Source organism: Brachionichthys hirsutus, chromosome 15, assembly GCF_040956055.1.
Source record: "Brachionichthys hirsutus isolate HB-005 chromosome 15, CSIRO-AGI_Bhir_v1, whole genome shotgun sequence".
In the NCBI taxonomy this organism is placed as follows: Eukaryota; Metazoa; Chordata; class Actinopteri; order Lophiiformes; family Brachionichthyidae; genus Brachionichthys; species Brachionichthys hirsutus.
The window spans coordinates 2798210-2817152 of NC_090911.1; the positions used below are offsets into that span (position 1 = coordinate 2798210).

Consider the following 18943-nt stretch of genomic DNA (forward strand, 5'->3'; position numbering starts at 1 on the left):
TCCTATTTCTTATGAAAACTAAAGAAACCCAGCGTTCATGTTTTTGTATCCAGTTCCAGTCCTGAGCAGAGAGATGAGCTCTGTCACTTCAGCATGCGATACCCCCCCCCCCCCCCAAACACACACACACATTTATTGAAATGAGTTCATCTCAAATGACAAGGCTTCAATTTGGTTCTTTCTTAGGCTGAATAATTGTTTTGAAAGAAACATCTTGGATGTCTTCGACATAAAAAAAGTTCCCTGCCAGTTTTAATTTGTAAAGATACGCTCTGTCTGTCTCTGTGCGGTTTTCCCCCAGTAATGCATTTCTGAAAAGACACACAGCTTTATGGCCACTTCTATTATTCATATCTCCGACTGCCAGGGGAAGATTACTTATTGATGTGCATCGGTATCTCCAGATCAAATAGTAAGAAAGTTTTAAATGTTCTTGTAGCTCTGTTGATGGAGCGAAGGTACCGCCTTCAGGGGCTGTGTAGTAAACTGCACCTAAAAATTAGCTTCCTCTTCGCATTTTGTGCTGCAATACCATTAATAATAATCTAGCTTTAACAGGCTACGATATATATATTCTTCATTTTTTTAACATCTTTATTTAAGTCGTCATATCTATAATTGATATTTATGCATCATTTCAACCATTAATAAAAATCATGTCATCTAAGGCGTCGAGCTTTACAGGCTAAAAGCCACAACTCAGGTTAGTTTACTTTCTACTGTACAACCAAATTGTTGTTTAACTCTCGTTCTCCACTTTGTGAAACCCATAATTCTACAAAGGATATTATTTCAAATGCTCTGGAACATTTTATAAAACTGAACATTTAGAAAATTGTGCAATATGCATAATTTTAAGGATTTATCTACGAGTAATTTTGAAATAGATGTATGGATGTTTAGGACTGATTGCTACTTCTGTAGATCGTATTGAGCTGTGCATGTGATCTGTGTTTTAATCTGAGGTGTGATACAAAGATGTTTGTGGTCAATTGTCAGTGAGGTGAAGCTTAGTGTCCAACTAATTATCTGTTTTCGGCTTGATCGATGTGTTTATTCCTCTCTGGTCCATCTCCAGTTGTCCACATCCTGTCCTCATTTGTCTTTTCTGCCTCTGTGCTATTTAAAAATAACCTGTCAGAAAACCAATTTGTTTTATTTCTTCCTTATTCTGTGCAAAATAAAATAAATAAAAAAACAAAACGAGGCAAGACAACAGGCATATAGTATGCAGAGGGCTGCCGCAGGAATGGCATCCGGCATAGAACTTTGCCAGTATTAAGCATGCAAACGACTAGAAAGTTGATCTGCTGTGGCAGGAGACAGGACACCAGCACATCATGCTCTGCCCCATGGTCATGCAATGCAATGCTTAGGCAATAGCGACTGAACCTCAGATTTATAATTCAAATGAAAAGAGCGAATACACAAGAAGCGGGAATACAAATGCAGGTTACTGCTCTGCGCGGGAGGCATTTCCCTGCGGAACACCTTAAATGAAAGAGAGTGAGTCTGTTTGTGGGGCTCTTCTCCAGCTGGGGTGAAATCATTGAATCCGTTTGCGTTAAAACCCAGCTCTAGCGGTAGTTATTACCTGAGCGCGCTGTCGATTGTGTCCCAGTGCACTGCCATTTCCCCGGCGTGTTCACATCCCACACAAATGGGCATTTGAACCAATTACTGTTTAATGCCTGTGTTCTCGTATGGGTGAGGATAAACTGCTGTCCCAGAGCTGCCAAGCACTCCCTGATGTGACAGTCACTGTTTGCTGACGGTGGAATTACTAAAGAACGTCCTGCCCTTCTAACAGACAGGAAGCAACTGCACGGTCTTCCTTGGCGGCGCTTGTGCCATATATGCTTGTATGCAACATACAAATTTGATTGACTTAGAATTTGACTCAGTACTAGCTGGAATACTTTAGTAGTTAATTAACACTCCACTGCCAGACATTGCTTTCAAAAGTGAATCAAAGGGCAGGTTGTGAAATGTTATGGGGTACTTTTAATTGAAAGCTGATGGACCTTCATCTTCTGCAGAACTTATCACAGGTAAGATTGAATGTGTATGTGTTTTTGCCGAGTCCCCTCAGCCAGCATGAGTCCGGTGCTTGTTAACTTAATGGTTTGGGATTGACAGCACCCCTGCTGTTTTGAATCTCACCACCTTCAACTGTTTCCTGCAGCATCAAGCAGCAGTTTAGCAAAAAAAAGCTCTGATGAAACCACAAACCCAGCAATATAAAGCAAATCATGTAAGAAGCGAGCCTACCTTGTGTGCAGCTGAAGTTTTGTTGGATTGGTTAATACCTACTGGACCTAAAGTGATCTAAGGAAGGGCAGGTGTGAACTGGTGATGCTCAACAATGTCCAAATACCAATGTTATAGGAATGAAAGGTGTTGACCAATGCAAGGAAATGCAATTGAGCATCGGTAGAATGAGCTGAACAAACAACTCCAACCCATGAAGGGCTCACCTTGTAACACTTAGACGATCTGATGCTAACATGTTGGCGGCAGAAAGAGCAGCTAACCTTCAGATCTCTGATGGAGTCTATGCCTCAATGCGACATTGTTGTGGTTCCCCCAGCAAAGCCCGTATCATATGAGACATGTTTTAATGATATGGCTGACGAGTGTACAGCACTCATGATATTTAGCATTTTATTTAATTACATTATCATATCAATGTGATGTGGCCATTGTTCTACAATGAGAGAATCAAGCTGTGCCAGAAAACGCCTCCTTGAAGCTTCTAAAAGTCTGCGCTGTTGCAGTTTGCTTGTGTCCATTAGTTTGCCAGTTCCCAGAGTGCAAAACATTCGGCTCACTGCCAAACAACACAATGTGGCAGAGCGAACCGGATCGTATCACAACCTGGCCGCCGTCTGCTCTTATCCATATGGTCAATTTGTCTTCTCTTCTCACTTTGAGTGGAAAACACACACACACACACACACACACACGTACCGGTATTTCATTTTGTACCCCTTCCTAGAGACAGCCCTCCTCTCTCATCTCTTTTTTTTATTCTTCCCTCTAGTCTTATTTTGTATTCTGAATTCCCTTCCTGCCTGTCTTTCCTTAACAACCATTCTTTACTTCTCTCACTTCTCTCGCTCACTCTCATCCCTCTGTAATATTTTTCCCGACGCTATTGTCTGCATCTGTATTTGTATCAGCAATGTAAAATATAATAATGCTGTGTTAGTTGAGAAAAGTAACTTGTGGTGTTCCACAAGGCTCAGGTTTTGACCGTATAACCGTATAAAAAACGTATTTCTTCTCATTCATTCTGTCCTCTCCCTCTCAGCAGTGGGCGTGGCAGAGGGCAGATTGGCAGAGCGGAGCGGACACACCTGTGATCCATCTACCCATCATTGGCTGCTTTAAAACTCCTGCTCACCTGATAGCATTCGCCGGATTGATGCTTTGTCTCTCGTGTCTTCCCAGTGTCAGGCCCGATTTATGTTTGTGTTTTTGGCTGATAATTACTCTGACGGTGATTTAGTTTATTTGGTTTTGTACTCCCCGTCTTGCTCAGTTGAATTTTTTGTTGGCTGCGATTTTTTGTTATATTTTTGTACGTCCAGCCCGCCCCCCCTTCAGTACTTATGCTGAGAGTTTTCTGTTTTACGTCATACATTTTTGGGGTCCTCTTGCCTGCAGAGTCGCTTATTGAGACCTGACAGGAAAGCTCTTAAGGCCACAATCTCACAGGCTGGTCCCTCGACCAGTCATTTAGAACCAAAGAAGCCTCCTGGATGAGAGGGAAAACGTCTTCAATCAAACTGTTGGTTGGTTTTATTCATGCTGCAGTCAAAACACACCCAAGAATAATAATAATAAAAAAATAAAATAATATGTTTACATCTTGGATTTTCTTTTGTACCTCAATTAAGAGCTGCACTACCAGAACAAAGGATTTGGATGCTGTGTGTGTGTGTAGTGAGTAGACAGAATGGGTTGACATTGGGAAATACAAGGAATGATAATCCTCATCTCTGTCCACACATTCCTAAACACTCCATGTCCGCGACAAAAAAAATAAAAACTTCAAACGGGAAGAGACCCCTGATCTGTTCTTTTATATAATCTACTTTCTTTCACTTTTCTTACTTTACATTTTAGAAGGACATTCCCCCTGGCTCAAACTTCCTTCCCAAAAGCAGGCTTTTTATTACACCAGTGTTGCTTCTGACCCTGCTAATATTTTCAAGGTGCTTTTATGTCTGCAACAATTCAGTGTTCTTTTTTTCTTTAACACTTACAACCAAGAGTGGGTCTCTGTTTATCCCAGGGCTTATATATATTCTAACATGATATGGCTGCACGCTTAAAGCCTTAGATATTGATGCATTTAGGATGGAAAAAACAAAGGGAATTTATTTAACCCTACTCTACTTTGTGACTGCTAAAGTTGTCCTGGCTCAATCCTCCCTATTGAACAGGTGCGTCTCCGTGTCTCCATTGCACGCGTTGCCAGGACATCAGTGTCTGCACGCACAGCTTGTGTCCTTCTCTCTGTTCAGATTTCTGCCAGCTGCTGATTGTTTGGAACGCATTGGACTCTGCTCCAAAAGCAGGGCTCTATTTACTCTGAGATGCTTCTACATATGAGCTGGGAGCCGTCTAAACAGAACCTGAATACTTTAACCCACAGTAACAGAAGAAAATCAATTTAAACTGATCCTCTCCTGCTACAAAATCTGGGGGCCATTCAGTGAAATTACTTAAAATTACAAAACATGCAGTGGAGTCCAATTTCCTGATGTTTTCATGGGTCCTTTTTGAAGGTAAATTAAATCACATATCGAAAGCCTGATTTGAGGTGAATGTGAGCAAATTGCTAATCAAATTGTTCCAAGCTCCACTGATCCAACTGGCTCATCCTTTCAACTACTTAACGCTGCAGCTCAACGTGTCCGCTTGAGAAAGTACTAAGAGAGGAGCCATTGGGAGAGAGTGTGTGTGTGTGTGTGTGGGGGGGGGGGGGGGGGGGGATTGCATTAAAGAAAACCTCTCTGTCCCATTGTGTGTTTATGTGTTTACACACAATGTGTGTTTAACACAATATTCTGTGCACAAAACATTATTTATATTTCAACCCTGTGCATCAGATGGGAAAATAACACAGCGGTCATTAGAGCACATGTCATTACCAGGATGAAGAATGCTACACATCTATTTAGCTTTGTTCATGTTTCATCCCTTCAGGAACACATTGTGGAAAAAGGCTCTGTAGATTTTATTTAACTAGAAATAAATATTTAACAAAACATTCCATTTCTCAATTTTAAAGACAGCGGAAAACATTCCTGGCTAAGTACCAAACTGTAATGGGTTTTTTGTTAGCCATGGCGCAACCCCTCCAATTTTTATGAGACTTTTATGCTTTACATAAAGAGGTACGGCGCCCCCACCAACCTAAATCATTTGGATTTGTCCTTATAAAAAATAAACAGGAAACAATGAAAAGTAATCAAAAACTGGACTGATCAAATAAAATGCCCCTCATAGACAGTATGATACAACATATACCTCCACGAGGGTGGCAGGGTCAAAGTTCAATGTGCAGGTCTCGAACCTGAACTTGAGCTGAAGGAGGAAAAGCAGCCAGTTTATTCTGGAAAGAGGCCAAAATGGTAAAGCATGCCGATTTAGATCGAAATATGCGCACCCACACAACTTCTACTACTTTAAGCCTGCTTTCTTTCAAAAATAATTTATGACAGATTTAGTTTAGAATCACATTAATAGTTAAAGCTCATTTGGACACTCAATAGCTTATATTAAAGGTTCATTTAAAGCCGTGCTCTCAGTAAGACACACGAGATTCATCTGCATGTGATTCCTAAGGACAAGGTTGCTTTCATTTCCCCCGGCCGCTTAACAGGCACTTCATTTCGCACAGGCATTGCTGGGCACATTTTAAAAAGGTAACACATCACTCATTCAGGTTTTCTGCCTGAGTGCATTTGATTAATTCATTAATCTAGTCTGCATTCAGTAGAGATTACATCTAAGTGTTTCTATGGTTGGATCAGGAAGGACATGCGTTTTAATTTAACCAAGAAGGTTGTGTTCGCATCGGCACTGAATGGAAAGGATGGGATGAATGAATGAATGAAGGAAAGGAAGTGGTCAATGGAAAAACACACAACATGCTGACTATAACCTGGATTATCACCGAGATCTAGAATGTTTCATCCAACTTTTCACCCGTTGTGAGTACAGATTCGTGCTTCTAGGTAATACCAGCAATACTTGGACAATGTACACAAAGACATCCACACTGCTGGTAATATTCTTTACTTAGTAACAAGACTGTGCTTCATGAAGAGATTAAACAAATGGATTATTGTACTCACTTCCATGAAAGCATCACAGCCACAATATTGATAATGGTACCGAACTCCCAGCAGCTCTTCTGATTCCCCTCAAACCTTATTGAGTTCCACCACTTCCTGGTGAGTCTGGGCTCCCATCCCTGACACCCGAACCACGATGAAACGTGGTGTGCAAAGTACATAGTTTCTCTGCGACAATCTGATCGACTGATCAGTCCTATTTGTGCATGCTGGTGCTTCTGCAGCTGCTGCTGTGCTGTTACCAGCTGCCTGAAGTGCAAATGACTCAGACTGTCCTTAATAATTACAGCACAAAGACGCACCTTCCCCGGCATCTGCCGACCGCTGAGGCTGCTGCACACTTCACACAGCAGTCTGTGTCTGATTGCCGGACAAAAGACACAGTGGGACATTTTCACAACACAAAATGATTGGCTCTTTACAAAATAATAGAAGCATGAATGTGCACAGAATTTGAATCTTTGAAGTACATTGCAGACAAGGTTTGAAAATATTGGCCAAAAAACAGGTGTGCAGTGAAACAACTAAGGCGACTGCAAACGAGCACGAGAAAAAAGATTGATGCCACATGAATCTGAACTGTGTAACGTATTCTCTGACATGCATGCATACAGTAAATACACTTAAAGTGCGGTATAAACCAAGATATGTAAACAGGTATATGTATGGATCAGTACATGATCTGGCAACTGTTGAATTCTGATTTTTGTTTTATCCAGCTGTTTGTATTCACATCATATCGTGATATAAATCGTTGTATATTCTCATTTAAAAAGACGTGTTTTTATGTTTTTCCTACTAAATATGACAGCATTTCTGATGGTCTGGATTGTGTGGTGAAGATGTATTGTACCCATTTAAATACTTGCCGGCAGAAGACAGCATTATTGTGTCATATAAAACTACGTTGAAAGCTCTTTAGTTTTCCATGTATAAATCTCTCCGTGTTTCTGACTGTGTTTCTCTCTGGGCTGTTGTCGCCTCTCCCTCCCTCTCTGTGAGTCTTTGAACCCAGTTAAAGAGCGCAGTGCTAATGTTTGCTTCCTTTGTTTCCTTCCTTTTTGAAATAGAAATGTTAACGAGACGAATAGACTGCAAAACCCCCTTTGTGCTCGTGGATGTGTTTTTGACAAGGACCCACAATTTTGTAATGTCATTTTGTGGCAGTTGCATTTGCCAGCCGGCACACAAACCCACATAGACGCAAGCAGCGGGCCTGTTCTGCTGTCCCCTGACTGATTCCATCACAGAGCAGCGGGCCTGTTTCTGGCCCGCTGCTCTATCCATGCTGAGCCCTCCCTGCATGATGCAACCCCAACCCCTTCCACTCTTACCCACATCCTCTGCCCCACCAGCAGCCAGTCTCTCCCAGGTCCATCAGAGGACAAAGTGAAAATCTGGCAGAGCCCCCTCCACTGTTTGTAACACAACAGCTTGACACTCCTCTGTGTTATTTCAGACAGATGAGATCTGAAAGGAGTGTGATTATTTCCTGCAGAGCTCTTGTTTCACATTTAAATCCAGCCCCATGGGGCTCCTCAATCTTCATTCGTCTTCATGGTTGAGGTCACGTAAAGTTTGATTGGATCAACAAGAGGCTGGAGGGATCTGTTCATGTTGGAGGTGATTATCTACAATTTAAAATGACCGGAGACAAATTGTTTCAGTTTGTGAGTCCAATGATCACCGTAAATAAATTACCAAAATAAGGTTAATCAAAATGAGGCTCGTCCGTGTTCTCGTTTTCATTAACCCTTATTAACGCTGCTTCCTCTATGAAACGTCAACAAAATCCTTCTGGTTCTTATTTCCTGATTTGGTTCTGTCACGTTTTATTCACTGAGTTTGTCTTCCGTTATTTCCTGTGCAGCCTTCCTTTTCCATTAGACACAAAATAACAAGTTAATGGGAGATCATGTGTAATTATTATTATTGTGGTCTAATTGCAACATTAGTCTCTTAGTCATCTATGTATTGTTATCTTGTAGCCACTGTAACTGATCACATGGAGGAGGAGGAGGAAATATTCTGATCTACTCTGTCTTATCTAAAGGAATCACTATTGGAAGATCGTGTGGGTCGTTTATGGAAAATAATAATTTCAGCATAGGGACAATTTTATTTCCTCAAAAGATTGTTTTCTAACTGCAGCCCTTTATTTCTTATAAACTGGTACCAAATATGTATACTTTGTTCTTTGTCTCATCTACGTATGTAAAACTAGATTTCAGGCATCATGCCACTATTTGTCACCTACAAGGGGTCCTGATGTATATTTGCTCTGCAACAGTTCAGATGAGCAAGATATATATTAATACAAAATAAAAAAGGGATGTATTTATTTGTGAAATATTTTAGAAGATGCATCAAAATCACAAGGAATTAAATGGCTGTTCATCTTCTCCTTAATGCAATGTGCCGGCCATTGCTTAAAGTAAATGAGTGCACCTCTCTCCCATCGTTGGCTGTATGGGTGGCTCGCAATCGTTATATCAAGTATTAGCTTTTTTTAAATTGTTGTTGAGGATATATGTGTAGAGATAATCATACGTCCTTGCAACAGCTCATCACCCGAGGGCGAAACTGAGCCTGCCAAAACTGGGGAAACTTTTGTGGTTGTGATTCACTGCAACCTTAATAGGGTTGCTTTATTGCTTTTCTCATGAATAAAGGCAGTTGCCTCTTTTAGGCTTGGCGGCTGACCCTGATAGAAATTAAAGCTCCTTCTGATTTTCCTGCTGCATCCTGTGACAAGATGACTCAGGTTCGACACATATGTCTGCTGACGCATCTGTCAGCAGAAGAAAGGAGCACGCAAATGTCTGATGGATTTCACCCATCATGTCACCACTCTAACTGGAAAGTCTTATTCGTGTATAGTTACGAGGAGACGGGGTTGGCCAGAATGAGGTGCTCCAACACAACCTGCACTACATCAGCCCAGGCCACCTCTGGAAGACATACTGCAAGCTAGAAAACGACTGGCTAATCAATTATGAAGTAGGAAACTGTATGGTGACCAGCTGGTGACAAATGGTCGCCTGTTACAGCTGAACAGGGCTCCGGAACTCATCTCAGGGAATGAATTGGCAATAAACAAGGTCATGGTTCATATTTAATCAGTACTTAGAGTTTTAAAGTTGAACCTCAGCGAGACATTTTCACATCGAAAAACAATGCAGTGGACAAATGGAGGCGGGCATATATCAACAGAAGTGCAGTCCATCGTTTGCGCCCGCGAGCCGTGAGTGCAGGCAAAATGCAGAGAGCGTATCCGACTAAGTTTCACAAACTGAACCTCGGAGGCTGAGCCTTCCTACCCGTCAATCATTCTAGTAGTAAATTATATTTCCATGACATAACTCTGCTGATAGTTATAATTTATTGATTTTAGAATCAGCATTTTGTAAATTTTTTACAGGGTGGTGAAATGATTATATACTATTTTATAAATGTATACCACACATCCAAGCAAACCTACTGCCACCTGGTCCCCGGTTCTGATCCAGAACACACTGGGAAGAGACGTAACTTTCAGAATGTAAGCCAACTCTAATGATTTCATTTCCATGTAGGTTGCACATTGAGGACATTCTCAATGTGCATGTATGCTACATAGAAATAATTCATGAGACACGTACTGCATAAATTATACTCAGTATTTCTGTGGTGCATGTCAGACTGATGATACTCAATAAAAATGGCAGGGAAATAAAGAGGGGAATAATGTCGTTTTTATTTATTTTTTAAAAAACATTAAATAACAAATAATTTGGTCTATGGCCAAACTTCTCCTTTCTCCCTTCAAATGTGTGGGAAATCATGCTTTAACATTAAATGTGGAGTCATAGTAGATTTAGAAAGTATTGAGCAGCAAAATGTAATGCCTCTAAAATAAAAATTATAATCCCAATACTCTATTAATTTACATAATATAAAATGCACTTTGCAGAATTATGAGACCTATAAAACGGAACTCTGGATCATAATTCTGAATTTAAGCTTCTTGATGTAATACATACAATAACATCACTTAATGGTTGTGATTTAATATTTGAATGTTTGATAGTTATCACGCAGATTTTATTGAACTGTGATCCCACCATTGTTTCATTTATTTTTTTGTATTTTGCTTTTATGTATCTATTTTTTTAGATGCACTGTAGAAACTGACATTTCTGTAAGATATTTTGCTGAATATTTAATGTGGACAGCAGGAATAATAATCGACTGTAGTTCTTGCATAAAGCTCCCTGCTTAAACGATTCTTCAGACAAGACGTCTGATGCACAGAAGAAAAATGAATTTCACTGCCGACACCAGTTTCAGCACTCAATTCCGTCTGTTGCTCTCATTTGACAACAGATCGTCTTTCATCGACTGACAGATGACGCTGACGACATTTAAAGCTCTGAATCTAAATAATTTACCGTTCACTCTGATCTCTCTTTAGTTGGCATTTAAAGATACGATTTCTAACAAGTACGAAACTGAAATGCATCCAAACAACCAAGAATATTCAAACCAATTTTGAAATCTATCATGTAATTGGAGTTAGCTGCTTTTATTTGGACTCCAGTCACTAAAGCTTCAGGACAGAGTCAGAACACGAGGAAGATCAGCCAAACTGACCAGACATGAATACAATTAGAACATGACCTCATTTCCCCTCATTAGTAACAGTCTTTTGTTCTGATTCTACTCAGAGTTTCGCATCACCTGAAATATATCTCAGAGAAACTGAAGAATTGGGCTGCAAATTTAGATTTTTATCAACAAAGGAAGTGATTTTGTTATAGCCAAAGTTATTCCTTTAATTTTTACGAGTTACACAGGGACCATCGATAAGCTGCCAAGAGGCGTCATTTGGGGGGGTGGGGTACTGTCTGGATTTTGCTATGTATATTTTGATCATCTATGTTCCTTTCGCTTCCTGTTATTCATTCTGTGTTTTCTCTCTCAGCAGTGGGCGTGGCGGAGGATGGATTGGCAGAGCGGAGTAGAAATACCTGTGACCCATCTTCCCATCACCAGGCTGTTTAAATTTAGTGCTCTCCTGTTGGTTTTCTGTTGGCTGTCATTTTTTGGATTAATTATAGGACGCCCAGCCTGTCCCCCGAACCAGTACATTTTCTGAGTGTTTTCAGTTTGTTATTATTAAAGACTTTGAACAGTATTTTGTCTCCAACTCCACATTTTGGGGTCCTTGCTCCTGCCAGTTCCAGAGCAGAACGTAACATTCCTGGCTTTATAAAGCCGCATTTGTCAAGATTTCATACATACAGAGACTGAATTATCTGAGTTTGACTGTTTGATTTTAAGTATCAAAGCACACTGCATGTAACAGCGGAATATACATGATTCCAAATATAGATCCCATCTCAATTCCTGTGAGCCGAAATGCAAAAATATGATCAGAGAAGGGAGCAAAAACATTTTCAGTTATGATAAAACACAAGCGGAAAAGCTGACTTGCATACCTCCTTTTTGTGAATACACAAATAGTTGTTTTTTCAAAAAAAATACTAATTCAATAATGTAGCACTTATGCTAGAATGAAATGAAGCCTCCCTGCACATGAAGACGTTCTGGATGAGCTTTGCTGCAAACCTTGTCAGATTCAGCTGCAGTGGTCTGAAAATTCACTGACTCTCAGAATCTAATTCCAGCAGCAGTTTTCTGAGGCTGCATCAAGGAATTGCGGCACAACAAGATATTTGGCGCTTTCTTTTATGGCGGTTCTTTGTTTTTGAGGCTGGAAATAGGGGAGAAAACTTAACTTCCAGCATCTTCCTTCTGTCTTCTCTGCATGCTTAAATTAAACAAGTTACAGTTTGGTAATACAAAGTCACTTTGTCCCAAACTTCTCTCTGCACAATTATAGTCTATGAAACTACAAAAACATTGTGTTACATGAAGATGGGTGAAAACAATTATTTATTGATTGGTTTATTTGGTAGGGACAGACACAAAAAGCATGGACAGCCTGATGATCGTAGCAGAAGTTCATTCGTCCCTAGATGGGCTTTTATAAACAATGTTGTCCATATCTTGTCTTATAAGGTTGGCAAAATGGACAGATTAACTTTTTTCTTCAGGGATTTTCTGAATTTTAAATTAATAGTTATAGTTATTCTGTTGGTTTTACATTGTGCTGTGATTTTAGCAGAAATTCCCAGGAAATTTCAGCTAAGTTATGCATTCCCTCTGACACACACAGCTGCCGACCGGTCTCACCTGTAAATCTTGTATCTGGTAGAAAACCCCTGCTGGAACCTCTCTCTGAACTCGGTGTACTCGGGACATCTGTGGAAAGGACCTTTCTCCGACAGCAGCCAGTCCAGCTGCCCCCCACTCTGTCTCGTGCTGAAGCCCCATGGGGAAGGGCTGGATGGCGAGGAGGAGGAAGATGAGGAAGATGAAGACGACAGAGAACTGTGGAGTGCCTTCCCGCTGTGTCCCCCGCCACCCACTTGCTCAGCTCGGGTGGGCCACGGCATCCATAGCAACGCCCAGGGCAACCATAGGAACATCAATGAGGATACCGGCCATCTAGAAAGGCAGGAGGAGCCATGGGATCGCCTTTGGCTTCTCATTGTCCAACGTGTCGCCATGGTCCCGGTGGTGATGTACTAGGGCACCGAGGACCGGCATTTCTTCTGACAATCACCTTCCACTGGCCTGAGCAGCAACACACAAAAACATTCGGCTTTAGTCATGAGATTTAACTCACATTTTAGCTGTGATTTTGTTGTCTTCGATATAGATTATAATTTAATATTATAGATTCAAATAATGAATTTAAAATAAATAAAACATAGTCATAATTCGTGTAACATGGTGGAGAAATCTAAAACTATATGTGAGAGATTTCATTAACACCATGTAATAGAATCACTGGGAAATGTTATTCATCCATCCATCCGCTTTGCGAGTCCCAGGAGTTGCTGGAGTCTGTTCCAGCTTGCTATGGTTCCTGTGCTGAAGCATAACTTCAGTCGGGGGCAGTAGGATGATCGGAGCCCCCCCCCCCCAGATGGCATAGCATATTTATGCAACAACTGTGACAGACACTAAGACAATGTCATGCATTACCTATAACCTATGAGGCAGTCATCTTACAGATCGCATGCATCGGATCTGATCCCAACAGGAAGCAATCAGGTTGGATCACCAGGTTGTCAAACAGGCCACTCCCCCCCCCCCCCCCCCCCCCACAGGCCCCACAACTTCAGGGGCCCAAAGTCCCCAGCTTGTAATTTGTTAAGAAAAATGCAGTAATGTAGCACACAGAGGGTGTACAATGTATTGCATTTAATGAAATTATACCTGACATGATAAATGCGAATGTATATATTTACATCAATAAGTTAACCCAGATAGAACTAAAATATAAGTGTCTGTTTTAACATGAAACAAAATGTGGAGTAAATTCCAGGATCAATTCATGTCCCTCAAAGCTGTAATTCTCCTTCTGTTAGTGATCTACATTTCCCAGAATACGCGACCTTTAAACAACAAGTAAAAACAAAATCCACTTGTCTGTGACACGAGAAGATGCCATGAGGTTGTTATTGTTCCCCTTTCCTGTCAGTCTCCAAGTGTCGCTCAGTAATTTGTTCCAGGTGGACTGTCAGCGGCTGTCCAAACATGCAAATGTGATTTCACCTCAGTGTAATCACTTGTTTTATGAGGATGAAGGTCAAACGACTTCCGGGCGACGTCCTGCAGTAGAACACTCGCGCTGGATGATAGAGAATTACTGAGCACAGTTTACTCACAATCGACTATGAATAAACAAACTAATTTAAAACAGCTGCTTTTATGTCGAGAGAGTTTTATCGTGGACATTGACAGAGGACATCGATATAATAAGAATAGTTTAGAGGTGGAAAAATACTTCAGCAACTGGCCTAAGACACAGTTCAAAGATTTCCCTGTTCATCACCAAAAACCAATTGACCTCAGACATACTAAGATTTAAAAGTTGGACAAAAAAATCCACTTAAGTATTTAGCATATTTAAATTTTCAGAGCTAATTAAAAAGAAAATACTTCGAAGCTATGAGGTGCTCAGTTGCATTGCCTTAAATCAATCAAACATTTCAGCACTAGAGCTTCAAGACAAATGGTTTGAGACAAGGAGCAAGTTTAAGTAGGGGCGGTTAAATGGCAATCACCAATCACACTTACAAATATCACAATGCACACCGATAGCCAGCAGAACCATGACAGGATGAAGACATATTTACAGGAACGTGCACAGTTGCACAGACACAATCAACCTGCCACAGAACAGGAAATAAAAATCAGAATTTTAATTTTCAGACAATAGATACAATTAAAGACATACTGTAAATTAGAAAAATCATAAGTATGAACCAAAGTTTGTGATGGGAATAAATTAACACATCTAATAATGTGGAAAAGTTCCATTCGAATGCAATCATCATGCAGAAACAAAGATAATCGATACAAAATCAGAGCAAAACCAAAAAGCCACCACCGTGTCTTGTCATGGACATGCGCAAACCAAAAAAAACCAACCGAAGTGGGAAAGATAAAGAACATTCCCCGAGTCAATGCCGGGGAAAAGACGTCACTTTCAGGATCAGCACTGGACAGCTCCATATATAGCCGGCTACCTATGGAGCTGTCCAGTGCTGATCCTGAGCGCCATATGTAGCCGGCTACATATGGAGCTGTCCAGTGCTGAAGTTCGCCGTCGGGATCAGCACTGGACAGCTCCATAGGTAACCAACTACCTATGGAGCTGTCCAGGGCTAATCCTGAGCGCCATATGTAGCCGGGATCAACATTTCAGCACATGCTGGAAAAAACAAAAAAGTTCAAATAACTTTCAATAGTCACCACCAGCAGATTATTTATTTCCTGACTGCAGCGTGTTGCTATTGTTGTTGCCATGTTGCTGAATTTTTTCCATTTGATCAGTTCACTACTTAAGTTACAAACATTGCATATTCAATTGTATAGTTGTAAAAATATATGGATAGATTATTGCTGTTATTATAACATAAATCCTTTCAATTGATCAGGTTAAGAAAACCACACTACTCCATCGATCAATAATCAAACTTATTCACGTAAATAATATTAAATAATAAATAAAGAAATATATCATCCAACACAAGTTAGGGCATTAATTTTGTTCAAAACTCTTGTCACAGTTGAGATGGGCAGAACTGCAGAACAACCAATAAATGTGGGCTGTTAAGAACATGTGTGACAGATGCAGCATTTTACAAAACAAATGTCTGCACACAGCTCTCGAGGGCCACAAAAAATGACTTGGAGGGCCACATTTGACCCCCAGGCCTTGAGTTTGACACATGTGCTCTAGTGTGTCTCAAAAAAAAAGCCAGCGCCCTGCCATTAATACACACATTCACCATGCATCTTTCAGCTCTTTCATTCCAGCCTCTCATTCATCCACGATGGACCTCGACTCAGCATTGCTGCCATCATGGATCCACGTTTCCACCTCCCAGGAAGGCCCGGCCAGACCGTTTAACCAGATAAGAACCAGCTCAGAAAATGTGCCGTCGTTCAAGCCCTGTGGCTCTATGATTTCTATGTGAATAGGTACATTTCATTTTACCGAGGACATGCATGCATGAGAAATACATTTAAAAAAGAAACAGATTCCATACAATGTTTGAAAGAGCTGCCGTTCAAAGGTTCAGCATAATTTATGGAAAAATAATTACCCACAGCCTTGAAGCCAATCCAAACAGATGAAAGATATTTATTCGTGTAGACTACTGAAACAATACTTGCTTTTATGAACTGTTCATCGCTGGTCGTAATGTTGACTTGAGAAACGATGCAAATCAGAGTATTTAGATCCTTTAGAGTAGACCAAACTAATTGACAAAATGGGGCTAAAGTGCCTGAATCACAGCTATTTCTTATTTTATAATGGTGCTACAGTGATTGGATCAGGGGTCAGAACATAAACTACTAATGTCCTAATGACAGAAATGCACTTGAAGAGCATATTGAGCATAGAGCACAGCACAGCTTCTGTTCTTCCATCACCTGCCTCCATCTAGATCAGGCTTTATAGAAGCACAAACAAGACATGCAGAAATCATATCACAGCTCAAGCGTGAATTCCTGTTATCCAACCCCAAACCCACACACACACACACGCACTGCACACACACACGACACTTTGAAAAGATGTGTGCCCTTCAGAAAAGTAAAGACTTGCTCTCCTTCCCATTGTTGATGACTAGCAGCCTTGCAAGGTGGATTCTTCAGGGACAAGCCGCATCCGGATATGCAAAGCAGAAAATGCTTTAAGTGGATTGGGATCCTGCTTATTCCCCATTTGTCTTTCAAACAAATTAGAGAATTCATTTCAGGTGGCTAAATGCAGGCTCAGACATTAAAAAACAATACTCAGGGTGCTGCATTTTTAATTTCCACTCTCTGCACCAAGGGATTCCTGCAGTTTGGAAAGGCAATTAGCAAAGTCATCTGTCAAATGACTGTATTTATGCAACTATAAGCAGGATGAGAAGTTGAATGGAATAGGTAAGTGTTCCTTTTACTTCAGCGCCCAAAGCTAAAGCAAATTAGCAAATGTAAAATGTGCAGCGAGATGAATATCTGATTTATTTCTTTATGTCCATGAGGAACAAAGTCATGGAACTATGGAATAATACAGCCATACGTTCCAATTGGTCAACTAATGAGTACCGGTACATACAAAAATACTACAGAAATGCAGAGTAAATGATTTAAATCTGGCCACCGAACGAAATGTACAGGAAGTGTGAAAGGTGGTGCACCTGATGTGAAAAATGTCCTAGAAACTTTTTGTTTTCTGCTGCATCTCACATATTAGTTATTAAAGTACATTACAGTACAGTACAAGCTGTTTAGAGCTACTTTGCATATTAACTAAATTATTAAATGAAATCCTACAACTTTGGGTATTAATTGACGGGTTTTCTTATTTTCAGTGGGTATACATGAGGCTGTTCACACATGGAAGCATTCTTGATCCGGAGAATGAGCTTCTGCAACTTCTTAAAACGCCACCTCTGGCAGAAATGAGGGATACTCATAACTTCTAGGCCTTCCTCGCCACTGCGCCCCCTCCTCTGAGAATCCCGTGCTAATTATAAAATGCATAAAACATGGTTTAAATGCCAGCGAGACAATAGAGGGAAAATGTGCATTTCTAGCCATGACATTTAATGTACGCCTTGCATTATTCACATACCCGTTGCGTATTTACGCTTCCCTCCCCCAACCTGGGGGATCAGGAAGCAACATAAAAAGGCAAGAATCCATATTTGAGGAAGAGAAAGAAGTAGAGATAGCATGGAGACGATCTGAGCGCTTGACTCCTTTGAGCAATTTGTGCTGCGGTTCGGAAGGCAGAGAATTATGTGGGGAAGCTGCCATTTGATACTGTGCTGCAGCATGAGAGTCTGAACCCACCTGCTCACTGTGTGGACTGCAATCACAGCAGCTGAGAAGCCTGATTAGATTTGACACACATATGCATTTTGTGTCCATTTGGAGCAGTACATGTGTGTGTGTGTGTGTGTGTGTGTGTGCTACTGAGCACCTGGCTGGGCCCTCTGCAAACATTAGGCCAGGGGGAGGTCCATCAGCATTACAGAGGCCAGCTGTATTCCTCAACCCCAGAAGCTCTCTGCTCACCTCTCAGCATTTATGCAAGTCAGCAGCAATAGGCAGTCAGCTGCACACCTGCTCCGCCACACGGCAGAGTGAGGATCGGGGTGAGGCAAGGAGGATGAACGATGCTCGCTGAGGAGGATTGATGCTGACGCAATGGGATGGCAATCAAAAGCAGACAAATTAGGAGGGTGAGAGGAAACAACAGGAGGAAGACGGATGAAGGCCGGAACGAAGAAGCTCAGATGTGGAATCTGAGGCTCAGATGTCAGGGCTCTTAAGGTGCTGATCCTGCCCAAAAATCGCTTTATTTTAAATTGTAAAAAAATTATATGAAAATATCAACACTCTTGAGTAACAAAATGTGAAGTTTAACAAACGGTGTGTTTAATGCAAGTAAAGTTTTGATTATTAGTTAGACAAATGCAGGAGGTTGGAGAAAAATTTGTGATTTGGATTTTCGTTTGAATATTTTAAATATTAAACAATTAATTCATTAAAAGAAGAAAAAAATAAAAAAAAGCAGAAAACAAGTGATGAAGAACAGTTATACCAAAAATGGTAATTTAATATTCCAATCATTGACATACTGACAGATACTTCGGAAAAGTTTTTTTTTTTTTTTCATAAAATGCAGTTTGATGAAAGTACTGCAGGATTCTCGTACAACAAATAAAGCCGATGAGGAATTATTTATCTCCCAAAATAGAAACTGTACACGCTCGGCTTGATCATTTACACCCTTCGATCACTGCATACCTACTGATTCACAAAACAAAAATCCGGAACTTTAGATGTTAATATAATGTATTAACATCATTAGGATAATGATGAATGATTTGGGGGTGAAGTCTTCGCCTTGAAAAAGTTGTAATGGCATCTTTTCTAATTCAATT

At 40.6% G+C, this 18943-nt stretch overlaps 1 protein-coding gene across 1 annotated transcript in view; it reads right to left on the minus strand.

The window, feature by feature from the left end:
- The window catches only part of brinp2 (bone morphogenetic protein/retinoic acid inducible neural-specific 2), a 68048-nt gene extending 55063 nt beyond the window's left edge, over window positions 1–12985 (minus strand). The window contains exon 1 of the mRNA XM_068748651.1: window positions 12609–12985. Coding sequence (XP_068604752.1) covers window positions 12609–12985 — 377 coding nt within the window. The remainder of the gene's footprint in view (window positions 1–12608) is intronic.
- Window positions 12986–18943: the final 5958 nt, after the last annotated feature.